At 48.4% G+C, this 18,375-nt stretch overlaps 1 protein-coding gene across 6 annotated transcripts in view; it reads left to right on the top strand.

Moving 5' to 3' along the window:
- Window positions 1–18,375, top strand: part of ITSN1 (intersectin 1) — a 256,074-nt gene that overhangs the window by 183,666 nt on the left and 54,033 nt on the right. For 5 of the 6 annotated variants that reach the window (XM_088835638.1, XM_088835656.1, XM_088835648.1 and 2 more), the window contains 4 exons: window positions 1,369–1,414; window positions 3,802–3,923; window positions 7,035–7,152; window positions 9,073–9,264. In XM_088835638.1, coding sequence (XP_088691764.1) covers window positions 1,369–1,414; window positions 3,802–3,923; window positions 7,035–7,152; window positions 9,073–9,264 — 478 coding nt within the window. The remainder of the gene's footprint in view (window positions 1–1,368; window positions 1,415–3,801; window positions 3,924–7,034; window positions 7,153–9,072; window positions 9,265–18,375) is intronic. The other variant, XM_088835659.1, reaches the window with a different exon arrangement.

Here is an 18,375-nt window from a genome sequence, read left to right as displayed (position 1 = left end):
TTCTACTGCATTTCTGAGAAGTGCCAGAGCCAAATGTGGCCATCTGAGTCTGTCTCAGCTTAAGTGCTGGCTGCGGTGTTTAAAAGGGAGCACATTAAAGTGGCTGGAACTCCATCACTGGGTTGCCAATCGCTTTGTTCTTTTTATGGAATAGAGAGAGTATATTATAAGCCTGCAGTGGGAGATTAACTGGCCGTTGGGAATTTTGTAGCATTAGTATGCCTTCATGTTGATACGTAGCCTAAATTTCGAGGGAGATGGGTATTTTATATATATCTTTGTTAATACAGAAAGCATAATCAGAGTAAACATTTTAATTCGAACTTTCCCTTGCTAGATGGTTATTGAATTTCAGTGTAAATAAAGGGACAATGAGAAGTTGTGTTCCTGATAGATAAATTACATATTTTTATTTTACAGTTACTCTCATTTAGTTAATTAAGCCTTTCGTTTTGTTCTACTTTAATTGGAATACTTAATTTACTGGAAGATAGTGACACACGAGTGAAAATTAATTTGGAATAAAGCACTTTGTAACGACAGATTACGGCCTGGCCCCTGTCCCAGCCAAGTCTCTGCCGGCTTGGCTTGCTCAGCTAGTTTAAAATTCCATGAGTATTCATGAAGGAATTCAACCCTGGAGCACTTTTGGAACACTTAGTAGTTGGGGAAAAAAATGGTCTGCCTCTATGCGCTGTGTGTCCAGCATTAAAAGAGAAATTTTAGCGTTTAAACAGTGTAAAGTTTGGGTAGAAAGGACTCACAGGAGAGAGTGGCCACCTCTTTGGATAATAGAATGTGGGCAGGGGTGTTTGAATGGCCACTGTCCTGTTTTCTTCCTTCTTTAAAAAAAAACAAAAGCCCTAAAGCAGATGTACCAAAATGTTAATATATTCACGTACTAAATTGGGGTGTTGAGCTCATGGATGTCTTCTGTAACCTCTGTACTTTTTTGTCTGTGAAATGTTTAATAATTAACCATTTGGACATCAAACATGAGCTTAGTGTTTAGGATGTAGACTGACAGTCTTCCTGGTGGGGCAGCCCCTGTTTGATTTGACGCAGGGACAGGCCACACTTGGGTTTCACACAGTCAATACCCGAGCCCTGGGGGATCTGTGCAGTGCCACTCTGCTTATTTTTCTCTCAAGAAGAGAGTAAAGGCTGTGTGCTTTACAGTACTTATTTTGCCCCATGTTTTCCTTGATACACATTGTAATGTCAGGAGATAAAATGCTGCTGTGTTTCTCCAGAATGAAAAAAAGGAATTTAGGGGCTCAAGCGGGTTCGTGACATCATTCATCGTTTTTTAAGTTGCTTGACCAAAACTCTTCAGTATGCAAATGAGACCTTCTGCTCTGTTTCAAGGGCTCTGGAACTGCTGGGAAAACAGGGAGTTTAGGAAAAAAACCTGGTAAGTGACAAACCCTGATGATTATTTTTTCAATGTTTTTAATGTAATTGATAGTTGCTCCAATCTTTTATTAGGGCCAGAAACCTTTTTGAAAAGAAAAAAAAGTAAAGACTAAAGAATCTGTCCTAAGAGTGGTTAGAATAGATCCTTTCCTTGGAATCCATTAACAATGTGTATCCATGATTATGAAATAATGGCTGTTCCTTCACACATGGGGTATTAGGGACATTACCAGACAGAATGTTCTCTTGGGATGTGAAGAAACAATTCAGGCAAGATGGTGGGACGTTGTCACGCTTGGAACTGTAGGATTTGGGGTCAGCTGCTGCTTAATCCTCCTCTCATTGGGTTCAGTGCTTTTTCCTTTCCTGAAAGCATATTTCAGTCCCCAGATGTAAATAGTGGAGGAGATTAGAGGAGCCGCACATATTAGCAGACAGTGGGGCCTATGAATTTAGAAGCTTTTGAGTGGTTTTCCTCAGGTACACAGTGAAGGCACAAAATTACAGTCATCCCCCTGAACTCAAAAGTGTTTGAGTTTATTTAAACAAAATCACATGTTCTGTTAATAGACACATGAATGAGAGAAGAAAGCAGCAGCTGGAAATCATGCGGTTGGGATGGCCTGTCCTCCTCATCTGGGTCATTTGGGCCCTTTTGCTATTACAGCCTTAAGAAATTACAGGTTGAGCGTCACCACAGCCCTGGGAGAGGGACGTGTGTATCTGTGCCTGGCGCCCAGCCTCCAGACAGGCTCACCTGAAAAGGAAAAGTGGGTTTTTTGGTAGTTGTAGGATTTCAGACCGACTCAAGGTATTGGACCACCCCAGTCAAATCTCTGTTTTAACCCTGAGTATGCTATGGGGTCAGCCAAAAAGTTTGTTTGGGTTTTTCCATCACATCTTACAGGCTAACCTGGGTGAACTTCTTTTGGCCAACCCTATACATTTTAAATGGTCATTCCAAAGGGTTCAGAGGGGCTTAACATTACACTGAAACCAGCGAGCTGCTCAAAAAAAAAAATGGAAAAGAGTATTGAGGCAGGTCACCAGCTACACAGGCCAGGTCCTCTGAGCAATGGGAACCCTGGGGGCCACATAGGGTAATAATTTGGATGTTTTCCAATTTGAAAACTCTTTGGAGTCTAGAGCTAATCCTTGGTGGGCTGGGGAAGAGTTCTCGTCCCCAGTACAGGTTTCCCATCTTGGGCTCTCAGGGGACCCCAGACATGTGTGAGCTGGGCTCTCTCTTGCTTCCCTGAGTCTGGGACGTGTCTGACAGGGCCAGCCTGCACCGGGACGTCCCAGTGCTCCTGATGTGGTGGCCGCTGATTACAGAACAGGTCAGGTGGGGCGGAGGGGCCGGGTTATGTTCCTTAATGCAGGAAATGCTGTCAGAGATGGGCCTTCTGCTTCTCTTCTTCTGTCTGTCTGTACTTCATTCCTCGTGTCTTCATCTCTTTCTTCCGAGAACAGTTACAGCGGGGAGAGAGTGTAGAGGAATAGAACAGTCTGTTCCGTCTTGCTTCTAGAAGTTCACAAGGCAGTCCCTGCGGATGCGCCAGAATTCAGTCAGAGAAGGGTTTTGTCCTTCCGTGAGTCGACCGCCGGTGCCAGGAGAAGTGTACTTTTCAGAGCCTGGACTTTTTCCCATGAGACTGTTCAGTCAGGAAAAGTACAGAACTGTTTTCCTTTTTCTTTTTTTTCTGTGCAGAATTGCTGTTTTGCTTAAAATCCCCCTCTTGACTCTAGCATCCTCCTTTAATTTGCAATAAAAAGAAGTAAACTTCCGTTGACGTGATCCCTAGCTGGTATTCAGGGATCACCCTTATAAAGTGTCAGCCACAGAGGAAATGGTCTTATGGACGGAAGAGAGAGGCTGAGGAAAGTCGTAGTGTAGAAGTCAAGCCAGTGCCTGCCCCTGGTGGTTCTCAGGAACACAGAGTTTGTCTTTCTGCTGTGCCTGGCAGGTGGAATGGCTTCACTTGACTTCCTTGATTCACTCAACCGTCCTTCTGTGGACCTTGTGATAATAATAAGCCCTGTATGGGGGCCGAAGGCGGGTGGGGATGAATGAGGCCCAGCTGTTGGCGTCTTGAGGGGGAGGGGGAGGGGTGGGGAGTTTGTGGGGGCAAGCTGGTGGGTTCCAGAAGATGAGGGGACCCTCGGGCACACCGGGCAGAACCAGAAGGCGAATCCAGTCCTGGAGTGCTGCATTTGCCTTGCGGGGAATGGGGGCCCACTGGGCCTTCTTCGTTGAGTAGGAAACCGGCCCTGTGTGCTGGCTCTGAGGCTGCTTACCTGTGAGCCTGGGAGGCGGCTGTGTCTTTTCTGTCCTCCTCCTGGCTCTTAACGATGCACTGTACCATGTTTGGTCTTGTTTTCCAGAAATTGCGCAGGTCATTGCCTCCTACACAGCTACGGGTCCTGAACAGCTTACCCTGGCCCCCGGTCAGCTGATCCTGATCCGGAAAAAGAACCCGGGTGGATGGTGGGAAGGAGAGCTACAGGTTAGTGTCTTTTCCATTTGTTTAAAATCCCCTGCCCAGATTTCAGTATGCAAGATTTCAAAGGGATGCTATTTCATGGCAAAGTGCAGATACCCCCACACTGTCTGAATCCTGCATTTGTGTAACAAGAGATGCCACATTCTCTAAACCCAGTTTGTTTCTAAGCCTTGGGCAGCCAGGAACAGAAATGTGAGAGCTGAGGATTCTTCAGGAGATGTGTGTGTAGCTGTTGGATTCTTGAGCTGAGACAGTGAGTGGTGGGAAGGAGAGAGCTCGTGATGGAGTCTTCCCTCCTTTGCTATCACAGCAGCACAGGAGCAGAGCTTGCCCCGCGGTGCTGTGCGGGGGTGACGCTGCGTGGCCCGTGTAGTCAGAGCCGCGTCTGCGTGGCTCAGCGGCGTCAGTTCTTCTGTGTGTCCCCGTCCTTGGTTCATCAGTCTGTCAAGGTAAACCTTGATCAGGAAGACAGAGATCTGCATTGTGCTGAAACAAAGAAGCAGCGCTTTCTGCGCTTATGGGGCAGATTAAAATTAGAAACTAAAGTGCCAGAGAGTGCAGAGTGAGCTGGGGACTAAAGAAAGGTGTCTTGGCTGTAATAGAGGGTACAGCCTAGAGTAGCCAAAAGCAGAACTTGCCCTGGGAGCTCGCTGGTGGGCAGCCGTTAGAAACCCTGTCTAGCAGGGTGGACAAGATACAGTTTATTGGTTCAGTATTCCATTGGGGTCCTGGAATCCACTCCCCTCATCCTTTTAAAAAAAATTTTTTTTTTTTAATTTACTGATTTTTTTTTTTTTTTTGCCTGTGCCACACAATCTGTGGGACCTTAGTTCCCCAACCAGGGATTGAACCAGGGCCGTGGCACTGAAAGCACTGTCCTAACCACTGGACTGCCAGGGCTTCCCTCCGTCCCCTTTTTAATATGTCTCTTCCTTCATTGGGTGGGGGAGGCCTTCCTCAGACTCGTGGTCTCGTTTCCTGTAGAGAGTTGTCGCCTCGTGGCCTCCCGTCCATTGGTGATTCCCCTGTTCTGAAGACTTAAGAGGGTCCCCACGGCCCTCCTCCTCAGCCTGCGCACAGGTGCGCCCTGTTGCCCTCCCGTGCATCTTGCCAGGCTGGCTCTCACAGTGACATCTCTGCTCCAGCCTCAGTCGGTGGTCTACTCTCCTGAAGACAAGCATCAGCCCTCAGGCCCCAGTTTCTTCCTGCTTTTGCCCAGAGCATCTCCCCACATGGTCCTTCCCGCCTCTTTCCCGCACCACCCCCCTCCCCCCTCCTCAAGACCTGGCCAGATCCCACTTCTTCAAGAAGCTTTCTATGACCGTCCTACCCGAGGCAACATCTTCCCATGCACCATGGTGGCCCCTATGCCTGAGCCTCTCTTGGCGTGTAGTATTGATGCCAATACCATTACTTAGCTTCTCATGCATGTTTCTTACTTCTTCATGTAGGTTATCAACTCTTTCAGGGCAGAAACCATATTTTTTCATCCTCTCACTCCTCGTACCTTACACGAAAGAGTCTTGAGAGGGTTCTTGCAACCCTCAGTTGTCTGCCCAGGAGGGCTTCTGATGCTTTCACCAGACTTTGTCTTCTGTGACTACACGGATGAAGAAATTGGGAATGTCATCTGGTGGTCCAATGGTTAAGACTCTGCACCTCCCCTGTAGGTGACATGGGTTCAATCCCTGGTCAAGGAATTAAGATCCTGCATGCTGCGAGGCATGGCCAGAAAATAACAGAAATTATTTTTAAAAGAAAAAGAGAAGTTGCCAGTGAGTTCTGCCCTTGGGAAACTGCACAGATGCGGGAAATGGTGGTGTTGCTGTGAGCCCCACGGCAGTGTTTACCAGATAGATTAACATGGGGGAATTTTTAAAGAAGTGGCTTCAACCATGTGTGGGTTCAGTGTGAAGACAGAAGCTTTAGTCCTTGAGCCAAGAGCATGAAATCTATCAGACCACAAAGAAAGTGAAATCTGATCTACGTTCTAAAAGTAACCCAAAAGCATCCTTCATCACAAATTGAATCAGATAAGAGGGTAAGGGTGAGGTGTGGAAAGCTTCCTTTTCTCTGAATTTTATTTTCTTATTTGGGGAATAGGTTAGAGGGTAGGTGTGCGTGTGTGCCCTGTAAACTGTTTTGAATTCTCTATTCCTGGTGATGTGCAGAAGGGTAGTTATGACACTTATCATCCCTAATTAGAATCTTTGTCTCTTAGAATTATGTCAGGATTACAAGTCTTGGTTCACCAACTTTATTATAAGTTCCTTCAAGTCATATACTATCCATTTCCAGCAACTCCCAGCATGTAAGCTCTCAATGAATGGATTTTGTGTTGAATTAGATTAAAGTGAAGGAGGAAGGACTGACAGTGGGAAACATGACTCATCTATCACCCAGGCTTGATGGCTTTTGAAGGAGAGGTCAAGCAAAGCATAGCCCCCTTGTGTCCTGCATATTGTGCATGTCCGCCATATTGTATATGTACAGTTAACATCCGTACGATCATAGATGTGAGTGTGGATCTTGGCTTGCCATTAACTAGCCTGTAGTGCTGAGATTATCACTTAACTTTTCTGAGCCTTACTCTTTTTATCTGAGAACTGGGAATAGTGAAAGTGGGAAATGGAAATTGTAGTAGTATTATTCTTCTGGAATTGTTGTGTAGGTACATATATAATAGATGTTTAACACAGGCCTAGCTCATAAGAAGCTCCCAGTACATGTTGCTGCCATTATTATTATTATTATTCCTAAAATTCATATATACCATTGGCATAAACCATAATCTCTGCCCGACCTGAAACTGCCATCTGAGAGCTGTTCAGTGAGCAGGGTGTTCTGTTAAGTGCGACACTGTCCTCTGACTGTGACCCACACCATTGAACCTGCGTGGGAACATTCTGGGCTTTGCTGACCAGCAGCTGCCGCAATTTGAATTTCAGCTACAGTGTTTTCGTTTTGTAGTATAGTAATCCATAGATTCTATTGATGTTATTCGGTTTTAGTTATGCGTAAGCTTGGCATAAGCGCACCATGTTCGGAAGCAAACTACGCCATGAAAGAAGATGAACCTTTGAAACATTTTAATATATTTTTTTTTATTATTAGGCACGTGGGAAAAAGCGCCAAATAGGCTGGTTTCCTGCTAATTACGTCAAACTTTTAAGCCCTGGGACGAGCAAAATCACTCCAACAGACCCACCGAAGCCAACGGCATTCCCAGCAGGTGAGCAGTTTACACTCTGCTCGGAAAATGGTCTGTGCTTCCTGGTAGCCCTCCCACTCAATTCTCTCGTGGAGTGGTGGAGGCTGTCTTTCATATCGGCTGTAACTGCCTCTTGTACTTGGGGGTGCTGATACCCCACGAATGTGATATGGAATATGTTTTTCAAAAGGAACAAATATCTAAGCAGCTTTGCTGTGCTGGGTACAACAGAGTCCTTGTTGGAACTGGTTTCCTAAAGGGGCTCTGAATGCTGTGCTATTGAAGCCAGATTTTTCTCTTGGTTTCCTTCCAACTATTTAAATTGGGATTTGGGCTGGGGCAGTGGTGGAGGGGGTGGGGGGAGACAAAAAGGACCTCCTAAAAATAAATGGCCGGGGTCTAAATAGGTCAGGAGATTGAGCCGAGAGGCCACAGGGGTCTGCTGGTTGTCATACGCTGCTCAGTAAAGACCGAAATAGCTCCCCTGTGACATTTCCTGTGAACAGAGGGGCTTCGCTTAATGGGCAGGATGTTATACACGCCCTCCTAAAAGGACCAAGAGGGAACAGAGGGCCCTGCAGCTGAGATGGTTGGCTGTCTTCTGATTGAAGAGACCAAATTAGATGCTTCAGTAATGTGCGAGAGGGTGAGGTTAGGGAAGCTGACTTCTGCTTTGGTTCTTTAAGCCATTAATGGAATCATGGGTGGTATTTGTGGAAAACACAGACAAACACAGGCTTTTCCTTCCAGTACCTTGTGCCTAAATGTCTGTGCTGTACATCCCCGATGAAATCAGATCAAAACTTGGCAGCCTTTGCAAGAAATGAAAGGATTGGCCAACTTTGTGACTGATTCCTGACCCCAGCTGGGCCCCTATGCTTGAGCCGTGGCCTCCTATGGGCAGAGGGGTGTGGTGCCCGCTGGGTCTCCTCTCCCCTGGGGAGGCCCAGTGGCATGCCCTTCATCAGGTTGGTTAAAACCCACAGAAATTGTTTGCCGAGGGGATGGGATTGGCTGGAACATCATTAAAGCCTGAGCCTGTGTACAGGTTGGTCAGGAAAGATGAATAAGGGTAACACCTAACTAGGCAGACTTCTCTAAAGTGTAAAAATGCCAGGGAATAAAAACAGTGTAACCTCTTGTAGGTTTGCGGGAAAATGAGAAAAGGAGAATTGTCCTTGAATGTGGAAATTGCTTCTTGGAGATAGGATTTTGAGATACAAAAGTACAGCAGAATAAGGCACTGGTTTTCCTTTTCACTAAGAGCTTCCCAAGTGGCGCTGGTGGTAAAGAATCTGCCTGCCAGTGCAGGAGATGCAAGAGACAGGAGACGTGGGTTCGATCCCTGGGTCGGGAAGATCCCGTGGAGAAGGAAATGGCAACCCACTCCAGCGTTGTGGCCTGTAAAATCCCATAGACAGAGGAGTCTGACAGGCCACAGTCCACGGGGTCTCAAAGAGTCGGACACAGCTGAGCACAAGAGTTGAACTTTTTGGAGGTCAGCTGGTAATCACCTTCCACCTTAAAAAACAGACAACAAAAAACAATCCAACAAAAAATCAGAAAAGAAAAAAAAGAGCTGGATTCGAGTCCCCATGGTCCAGAGCTGCGTGTGCAGATGGGCTAACATTCTGAGTCAGATCCTGAAGGAACATCACCGCCCTCAAACAGAAATGGTTCCCTGGTAGCTCTCCCTTATCTATGCCCGTTTTCTGCGGACAGCGGAACACGGGATGGGAACTAAAGGCGAGGCCTGCCGTGTCTGCTGTTGTCTTGGCCCCCAGTCCTCCGGCTCCCTCCACTGCCCACACTTCACAAAGCCCTCAGCGCCCTCCAGGCAGCTCTGCCCTCTGCGGGCAAGGCCGGGGACGGGACATGGGAGGCCCGGAGGCGCTCAGGCAGCCCACGCCCCCGCCCGCTCACTGGGCCTGTCTTCCGCAGTGTGCCAGGTGATCGGGATGTACGACTACACGGCGCAGAACGACGACGAGCTGGCCTTCAGCAAGGGCCAGGTCATCAACGTCCTCAACAAGGAGGACCCCGACTGGTGGAAGGGCGAAGTCCACGGGCAGGTGGGGCTCTTCCCGTCCAACTACGTGAAGCTGACCACGGACACGGACCCCAGCCAGCAATGTAAGTGCCCCGGCCGCCCGGTTGCCTCTCCTCTCTGGCGTCTCACGGTGAAACATGCAGCATTGCTCTGATTCTGCCGAGCTTTGTTTGCAGAACTTAGCTAGACCATTGCTGCATTCGTAACAGTCTCTTTGAAGACCTTCCTTGTAATGCAAGACTTTTATCTCGTGGGGTTTTCGTTTTGTTGGTTTTTGTTTTGGTTTTAAAACTCATTCCTTCTGTAGCATGCCCCCTCCCTCCCCTCCCCCTTTTTCTTTTTTTCCTTTTTAATCATTTTGGCACCATGCTGTTTTACTTGCCTGACTCATTTTCCTAGCTTGAATTTTGCTCATTGTTTTGTTTTGCTTATGTGTTGTTTTCCTCCTTTTTCTAGGAATCATATGTTGTCCACCCCCCCCTCAGGCTTGAAAGTCCTCAAAGAGACCCACTATCCCATATCACTGCCCCGAGGGATGATGGGAGATGCAGCCTTGATCATGTGACTTCCAGCATGATCACCTACTGCCTTCTGAGTAGAAGAACTCACTGCAGAGCAGTTTACCTCATTTTACCTTAGTTGCATGTGATGACAATGTTGAGTTATTACTTGCAGAGATAGAAGCAAAAAATTACAAAAATACACAGGGTAGTGGGTCCTTTTGTGGCTTTCCTAGTGACTCAAATTGACTTCCCCCCACCTTTGCACAGGTGCTTTCAATAGTTTTCAAATTATCTTTCAATAAATCTTTTAGCCTTTTAATAAAAAAAAAAAATGAAAGACTTCTTTGCTATTTTGGTTTTGCAAAAAGACCCACTATCAAGGAATGCTGCATGTGCTATTAAAAAAAATGTTCCAAATGTCCATAAATCTGAGACTTGATGTATTTTTTGTTTTTCATTTTGTCCAGTGTTATCAACTAAATTGTGTAGTTTGGGTTATTGACCCCTACTGTGGAAGTACAGAGGAGTTCAGTATATCTGTTTTAAAGACGTGTAGAAGGAGGCCAATTAAACAGAAGGTGTTTTGTGCTTGTTTGTGTGTATCAGATGTACCTTGCTGAGCATGTAATAATACATCCTGTACATATGAAATTAGTTCTTTCCATGGCAAAAGCTATTACCTTGTATGATGCTCTAATCATATTGCATTAATTTTATTTTGCACAGTGACCTTGTAGCCCCATGAGAAAGCATGTGTGTTTTTGTTCGGTCTCAGATTTATCTGGTTGAGTTGGTGTTTTCTGTTTGGGGTTTTTAATTTTGCATATTTTCATACCATAAATCCAGAGACGATACCTTTGAGGTTGTCACGGTCAACAGTATCTACAGTCTCGCCTTAGTCTCTGTTACACCAAGTTTTATTCCAGTGACTTCATGGAATGACCTATTTCAAACAAGTAATTTTCTTGACAAGAAAGAATGTATAGGAGTCTCCCTGCAATTAATTTCCAATGTTTACATTTTTTAACTAGACTGTGGAATTTCTACAGGTTAATATGAAATGGAGCTCATGGTCCGTTGATGTGTTGGATGTTGTAGCTGAAGCCATGTGTGTCTTTTAAACACTAGTTGGAAGCTCTCAATAAAAACGCCGTTGCTGACAGCACAGAAAACTGGGCGGGGGGGCAGGGAGCCTCAAGCACAACCTAGCAGTTCTACTAATGGCTTTTTAACAGTAGCGATCTCCTGTGTTGCGTCTGTCCCCTTGGGGACTCTGTGCTGGCCATTGGTAGTGGTCCTTCTCCACTCACGGTGCCGAGAACGAGGACACCGCCTCGTTCACTGGCACGTCAGTATTTTCATGGATATGAATGTAAAATATATAAATATATAAACCTGCGGCTTTAACAACTGTAATACAACCTTTTGAATTAGTTATGTGTATAGATAATTAAATTCTTCATATAAAAGTTAGACGGAAATGTCTCTGTGTTCTTGATGTTGGAAGGTGGCAGTGGTGATGGGGAACCAGCCAGACTAGACCTAAGAGGTGGCCTGCTGCCCACGTGTCCATTATGACACAGATGCCATGGGGACCCTCACTCTTACCCTGCTACCCGCCTCTCCCTGATCATCATGCAGACAGGTGCCCTTCCTAATACTGATGTTGAAGAATAGAACTCCTGGGATTTTCCTGGTGGTCCAGTGGTTAAGACGTCACGCTGCCACTGCAAGGGGCAGGGGTTCGACCTCTGGTCAAGGCACTAAGATCCTGCACACTGCACGGTGTGGCCAAAAATAGGAAGGAAAAGACGGCGATTCAACTTTGTGCTCAACTTTCTCGTCGGGCTTTCAGTGTGTGCCATTGTGCATTGACAGGCGAGCGACGTGGCTCAGAGCGCCACACGTTTGCCCGAAAGGTGCATCACAAAAGGGTCTGCTGACAGACAGATGCAAGTAAACACCGAAACGTCCACATCCTCCATGCTGTTGTTTGCCACCTCCATCTGCCTTGCACACTCCAGTTGAATTTGCAGAAACAGCCCGGTGTACACCCTGATGAAACTGTTGGCTACGACAGACCATGAGCTTGATTCCGTTCAGGAACCTCGCTTATTGGGCCCCTGCCATTCAGTGGGAACGTGAGTGCCTTCATCAGTCCAGCACGTAGTTGCGGGGAGAGACTCACCAGGTGTGGACGCTGCTTTGGGTTCTGGGGCAGAGCGTGCTGCTCCATCAGTGGAGACTGGGCCCCTGTCCTCATGGAGTTCACTCTCTAATGGGAGGAGCAAGCAGAAAGCCAAACTGCTGCATACATGTATGTACATGAACGCACGAGGGGTGTGTGAGAGAGAGAAGCTGATGCAGTCCGTGCCAGGAGAGCTAGCGGATGCCAGGGGACCCTGAGGAGGACAGCCAAAGCCAGCGGGTGGGAAGGGCAGCTGCAGAGGGAGAGAGCAGGAAACGCTGCCAGAAAGGAGGGAGACCTAAGGATGAGAGGGAGCCGGATGAAGCTGGGAAGAGAAGGCGCTGTTTGAGGCAGAAGTGTCACACGGGGCCCCAAGGTGCAGGGAGAGATCCCCGTCACTGCCCCCAGCCCACCCCCTTGGTCAGCAAAGCCCTGTCTCTTGTCCAGGACCACCTGCTCCCACCCCCCACCCTGCCCCCTTCACCCATATAAGTCAGTGTTTCCAGCTTTGAGTTTTGGCTAGCAGAGATGAAATTGTCAAGGTGGGTAATCCACGATAATACTCTCCACAACTCTTTCTCTCCATCCCCCTGTCTGTAAATCAACCCTTTTATGCTGTGTTGACACAGGTTTGTCCCCAGGAACCTTGCTCTTTCCCCCGCACAGATCATGCAGTTTGCATTTGATCGTAGTGTCCTTCTGACCCTGGGCTTCTCAACCAGAAGGAAGGAAGATTGCAGCCTCTGGTGGGTAGAGGCTGGGGTTGCTGCTGAAGATCCTGCAATGCACAGGATGACCCCCCCACAGTGAACATGGTCCCATGTCACCAGTACCAGGGTTGAGAAAGCCTGGTCTCTCTCATCCCTCTGGTTGCTGTGGGCAATATTCCCCTGGTTGCTCTGGGTGAATATTTATTTTTAGGACTGAACTCTGGATACAGTTTTGCCCCAGAGGCACATGGACACATGAGAGGGCCTTCATTTTGCAGTTCTGACTTGCTTTTCTATGTCTGGCTGCCTCTGCTATGCAGAGCAGAACCCACAGAGGGCTGAAGGCGGCCACGTGGCCCACACTCCAGGCTGCCTCTGCTTAAAACGATGTCTGGGAGAAGCCAGTCTGAAGGATTCATTCCCTTGTAAAGTTACAGAGCTTTATGTCATTGCATGTCCTCCCTGATCCAGGAGAAAAATGGGCAGGCCCAGATCCCCTAGCAAGTGGTAACTGGTCCTCTGCAGTTCCTCTCAAACTGAGCAGGATTACTATGGCAACAGCACATCATTGGTAGGGTAAAACTAACCTGTCTCACAGCGGTCTAGACCCAGCTCACGTTCCCTGTTAGTGGGTGAACAGACGAATGCTTGGTGAGTTCTTCTCTGGTTGAGAGGATGAGATGGTTAGACAGCCTCATCGACTCAATGGGCATGAGTCTGAGCGAACTCCGGGAGATGGTGAAGGACAGGGAAGCCTGGCCTGCGTTAGCCCATGGGGTCACAGAGTCAGACATGACTTAATGACTGAACAACAGCAAGAACTACCTTGTCGGGCGCCACCGGAAGAAACCTGCTCCCCTAGTTTAGGAAGCCCCTTGCAGCGGTTCCCATATGAAACATTTGCCAGTGTTCTTCTTACCTATAAAACAGCCGTTGCCTGTGAGTCAACCTAGAACACTCATACAGCTGGGCATGCTGTAGGGTAGGTGCTCAAGAATGCCTGTTGGATGGCCAGGTCTGGGGATTAGGGAAACAGGAAAGCGCTGACTTCAGGGTCTCCTCATACAGTCCATCCCCACTGGAGAGGAGAACGTGCTGTGTCTGCCTTCCCTTCTTTTAGGTGTGAGCTTCCCCAGAGCAAGTCTCCTTGGCAGGGGCTGTTCCTGAAGCCGTTCCATCAGTGGTCGGTGAAGGAGGCTGAGGACCAGGGATGCTGGGGCATTGCCCGGTCTCGTGCCAACCCCGGTCTCAGCTGGGGAACAGGCCTGACACGTAGTCAGTCCTGCTTCCCGGCAGAGTGAAAATCACTTCTGAAGGAAAGTGAATATTCATTTTCCCCTCTAGCAAAGTGATAAATTAATCCTATTCATTCTTTTTCATTCCCAAAATACCCAAGAGAATTTTTTATGGAAACCACATGAAATGCCAGCGGTTCCAAAACTGTCCAGAAAAATAGCCCTTTCTTAGAAATGTCTGATATTTTGGATCTGGTGGGATAAAGAAACATAATAAAGTCAAGAATCACGATAGCTCTATGTGAATATTTCATTGCAGCCAGGCCTCTGTTGGGCCTTTAAGAAAACGCCACACATAAAAAGCAGACTTCCAGAATGTTTTCCTGGGTGTGTGGCAATTCCATTTCAGAAGTTTCCATTGCCTCTTAAGAAGGTTCTGTTCTTTAAATTGAAAACTCAGGCATTTTTTTTTTAAAGATAATATAACTTGAGTCACAAAAATTTGTATTATTTATAGAAGATGAGAATCAGCCATAAAATTGTTGTGTCCTTACAACTTTCCTGTTAAGCATGCTACAATGTTATTTTGGAGAAGGCAGTGGCACCCCACTCCAGTACCCTTGTCTGGAGAATCCCATGGACAGAGGAGCCTGGTAGGCTGCAGTCCATGGGGTCACTAAGAGTCGGACACAACTGAGCGACTTCACTTTCACTTTTCACTCTCATGCATTGGAGAAGGAAATGGCAACCCACTCCAGTGTTCTTGCCTGGAGAATCCCAGGGACGGGGGAGCCTGGTGGGCTGCCGTCTATGGGGTCGCACGGAGTCGCACACGACTGAAGCGCCTTAGCAGCAGCAGCAGTGTTATTTTATGTTGTCAACAGGCTGGATGTGTGTGTGTGTGTGACAGACACAGAGAGACCGTGATTTACAGATAAGTTAAATGCCCATATCAGTAGCTTGGTCACAGTACCACCAACAAGAAGACAAGTATAACTTTATCAAAGATTCTGGCAGAGGCTGACGGCTGCTATTCCCACATCTGCTTGGCACAAAGTGTCAAAGCCTCAAAAGAGGAAGTGTCCCTTCCTTTTGACCCAGCCCATCATGTTGAAAGGTTGCTGCTGCGAGCCGTGTGCTGCGCCAGGATTCATGGCCTCTGGAGGAGAGGATTTTGATCCAGGGTCAGAGATGAGGCTTGACCACTTGGAGCTTTTTGTGCAGCAAAGTTTTGTTAAAGTGTAATAGAGATAGGGAAAGCTTAGAAGGGGACAGAAAGAGTGCCCCCTTGCTAGTTTTTAGCAAGGTGTTTTATGTCTGTTAGAAAGCTATTAATCAGATAAGAGAGAAACCTCAAGGCTGAGGGAGTTTCACCAGGCCCCTCCACAATGAGCAGTTTTGAGATAGGATGGCACGAGATGTGTCATCCCCCACCCTAGCCATAAAACAATTGACAGGAATACTGGTTTGTTGAGCCATTAGCAGCCCAAGGTTTGAGAAAAGAAAAAAAAAGTTAGGCAGAACCATTTTGAAGAAAGGCAAATTGCAAAGCAAATACATAGTTTCATTAACATAGCTTAAGAAAAACATTTCCATAAGAAACAAACATTGGTTAGCTCAAGGCGGAACCAGGTGTCCTTAACACAGAATTAAAAGAAGCCTCTTTTCATCTTGTATAGAGAAGGGGGAGAAAAAAACAAACGTCTGCCACGTGCAGTTTATTACCGCCTGCCACGTGGGAACCTCTGGCCTTCCTGCCTGTTACCCTCATAGTGCTTTTAAAAATGAGACAGAGCATCTTCTAGATGCAGCTTCTCCTAACAGACCCAGGAGGAGGGGCTGCCGTTGTTCATGGAGGGTGCTGTGCCACTCAGTACCGCGTGACGTGACGCCCCTTACAAGGCCCAGGCTGTCCTTCCCCCATCGGCCCCTGCCCCGAGCTTTCATGCACACCAGTCCACTCCGTTGCAGTCCAGGTTCCCCTCACAGGAAAGGGCCAGGGTGGTGGCAGGTAGATTAGTCGGTAAAGTTGGAATCTTGGAGAGCACTGGGCATCCAGCCTGCAGTTTGTGTCTGAGGGCACTGAGGGTCCGGGAGCTGCAGTGACATTCTCAGAGGCAGCTCCCGGATTCGCCGTCTGCTCCTCTCTCACGTGCTTTTGAGAAAGGAGCCCCATCTCTGCCAGGGCCTCAGGGCCGCCCGCCTCCTCCTCATCAGGGGCTGCCTCTGTGCAAGGATGGAGAACCAGTTCCCCTTCCCCTCGTGTGTTCCTCCCACGGCTGGGGCTCCCTGGGAGGGAAGGGTTCGAACCCCTTCAACACGTAGACTCGAGACGCCGCTGGCCTCCTCACCCTTTAGTCCTTCTCACCCCAACTGCAGGCGGATTTTCCAAAGACAGCCTTGCCCTCCTTGCTCTGTGCCCAGCCTAGCTTCTCAATTTTCCTTCCTTGGCTGCCGTATATGATAACACAACTCATCTACAATACTAGTGTAATGTTTGGATCCATTTCTTTTAAAATTTTGGAAAACTTGCTTTTCTTACCTTTCCTTTTCTCTGGGCTGCGCTGTGCGGCTTAGGGGAGCTTAGTTCCCCAAACAGGGATTGGAACAGTCCACAGCAATGAAAGCGCTGAGTCCTAACCACTAGTTGTAATTGTTTAGTCACTAAGTCATGTCCGACTCTTTTGCGACCCCATGGACTATAGCCCGCGATGCTCCTCTGTCCATGGGATTTCTTAGGCTAGAATACTGGAGTGGGTTTCCTTCTTGAGGGAATCTTCCCTACCCAGGGATCGAACACACATCTCCTGCATTGGCAGGTGGGTTCTCTACCATTGAGCCACCCTAACCACTGCACCATCAGGGAATTCCCTGGAACGTTTTGTTTTCCTCTGGGGAGATAGAGGGGAGCATGGGGAAGCCACATAACTGTATCCTGGGCCCTTTTAGAGGCTAGGAAGCAGTACAAGATGGCAGGTCAGCGCCAAGTATTCGAATCCCAGCTCTGCCTCTTACGGGTTGTGTGGTCACAGGCAGATTACTTAACCCTCTTTGTGCTTCAGTTTCCTCATGTCCAGATGGAAAGATCACAGTAGCACCTGGCAGATATTAAGCTCCCGGTAGATGTTAGCCTCGTTGTTACCGTTGCTGGGAGAAGAGGCATTTGTGCCTGGTTGGTGAGAATCACGGAATGCATTTAACTGACTTCCTGCTTTCTTGCATTCAGCTCAGGCAGCGCATAGACTGTGTGCATTTTAAGACTTTTCAGAAAACATGCTTTTGCAGATGGGGATTTCAGAGAGAAGAGCTTGGACAGCTTCCCCGAAAACTGTCAGACTGCCTCATTCACGTGTGTGCAGAGCGGGGCCCCTCTGTGTCAGCGGGAGGCCCACCCGTGTTGAAGCCAGCAGCTTTTTTTTTTTTCCTGACACCTTCCCATGCTCTCTAAACGTGCAGGGACACCGGGGCCCCGGGGCCCAGCCTCAGCAGCTCTCCTAGCAGAGGGGGAGAAGCTGCCCCGGATTTCACACGGCTGGTTGGCAGCGGGGAGGCCAACAGAGCCAGTGGAATGCATGCGGCTTTCAAATGTCACATCTGTGGACTTGGTTGGCAGGCCCAGGCGGCGCACCACAATAAACCTGTCACACAGGCATTGAGTCACTGGGTCCTTTATTTCTCATCCCTGCGTTCTGCGGCCTTGTGTTCTCTTGCCAGCAGAGACTGGAACGTTCGGCCCCCAAACATGCCAGAAGCTCATTGTTTTTTTTAAAGCAACCATGCGGCTTGGCTAAGGAATGTGTGTCCCTAGGGGGTGCTTCCCCCCCTCCCCGTACCGTCTCCCGAGCAGCCGCCCCCAGCACGCTTGAAGATGGGAGGTTAATTCCCTCCTGCCTCCCTGTGCTTCTCATAATCTGGATCTTTGGGCCTGGGAACCTCTGCCCTGCTCACTGACCCCCCGGCCCCAGCAGCAGAGGCACAGCCAGAAGACCCCCTCCGCCTCCTCTCTGGGGCATTACCTTGGAGTCCTGAGGCCCCCATGGGAAGGACCCCACAGTCTGAATCCTCCACTGGTGTGATCTCTGGCAAGAACCTTCCCCACCCACGCCCCATCCTCAAGGGGCAGAAGGACATCTGTCTGTCCTCTCCCTCCCCAACCCCTCCCGACCGCTGTATCAAAGGCTCAGGACACCACCTGTGAGACCAGCCTGCCTGCGATTTCTAGCAGACAGCTCCTCTCCTGCTGCTCCTTCCTGGGGAATTTTGGCTGAGGAATACAGATCCAGGTGATGAGACTGGGCTCAGCAGAACCCCAGCAGACGAGGCACCCGTGCTCCTGAAGCTTGCAGGAGGAGGAGGAGGAGGAGCAGACTCATCTCAGAATCGTTGTAGCCGGTGGTGGCTGAAATAGGCTGGGTGTGCCAGAGGGCCAGAGTTGGAGCACGTGGCTTCTCTGAAGAGGCAACAGGTGGCAGAAGATCAGAGGGCATGGAGGGTCGGCATGCAAGGCTTAAGGGTGAGCGCTATCTAAGCCCCAGGGACAGCAGGTGCAAAGGCCCTG

This window comes from Moschus berezovskii, chromosome 1, assembly GCF_049115385.1.
Source record: "Moschus berezovskii isolate FMDL1 chromosome 1, NW_MosBer_1.0, whole genome shotgun sequence".
Lineage (NCBI taxonomy): Eukaryota > Metazoa > Chordata > Mammalia > Artiodactyla > Moschidae > Moschus > Moschus berezovskii.
The sequence above is the reverse complement of the archived record's forward strand: the minus strand, read 5'-3'. Positions and strand labels throughout refer to the sequence as shown.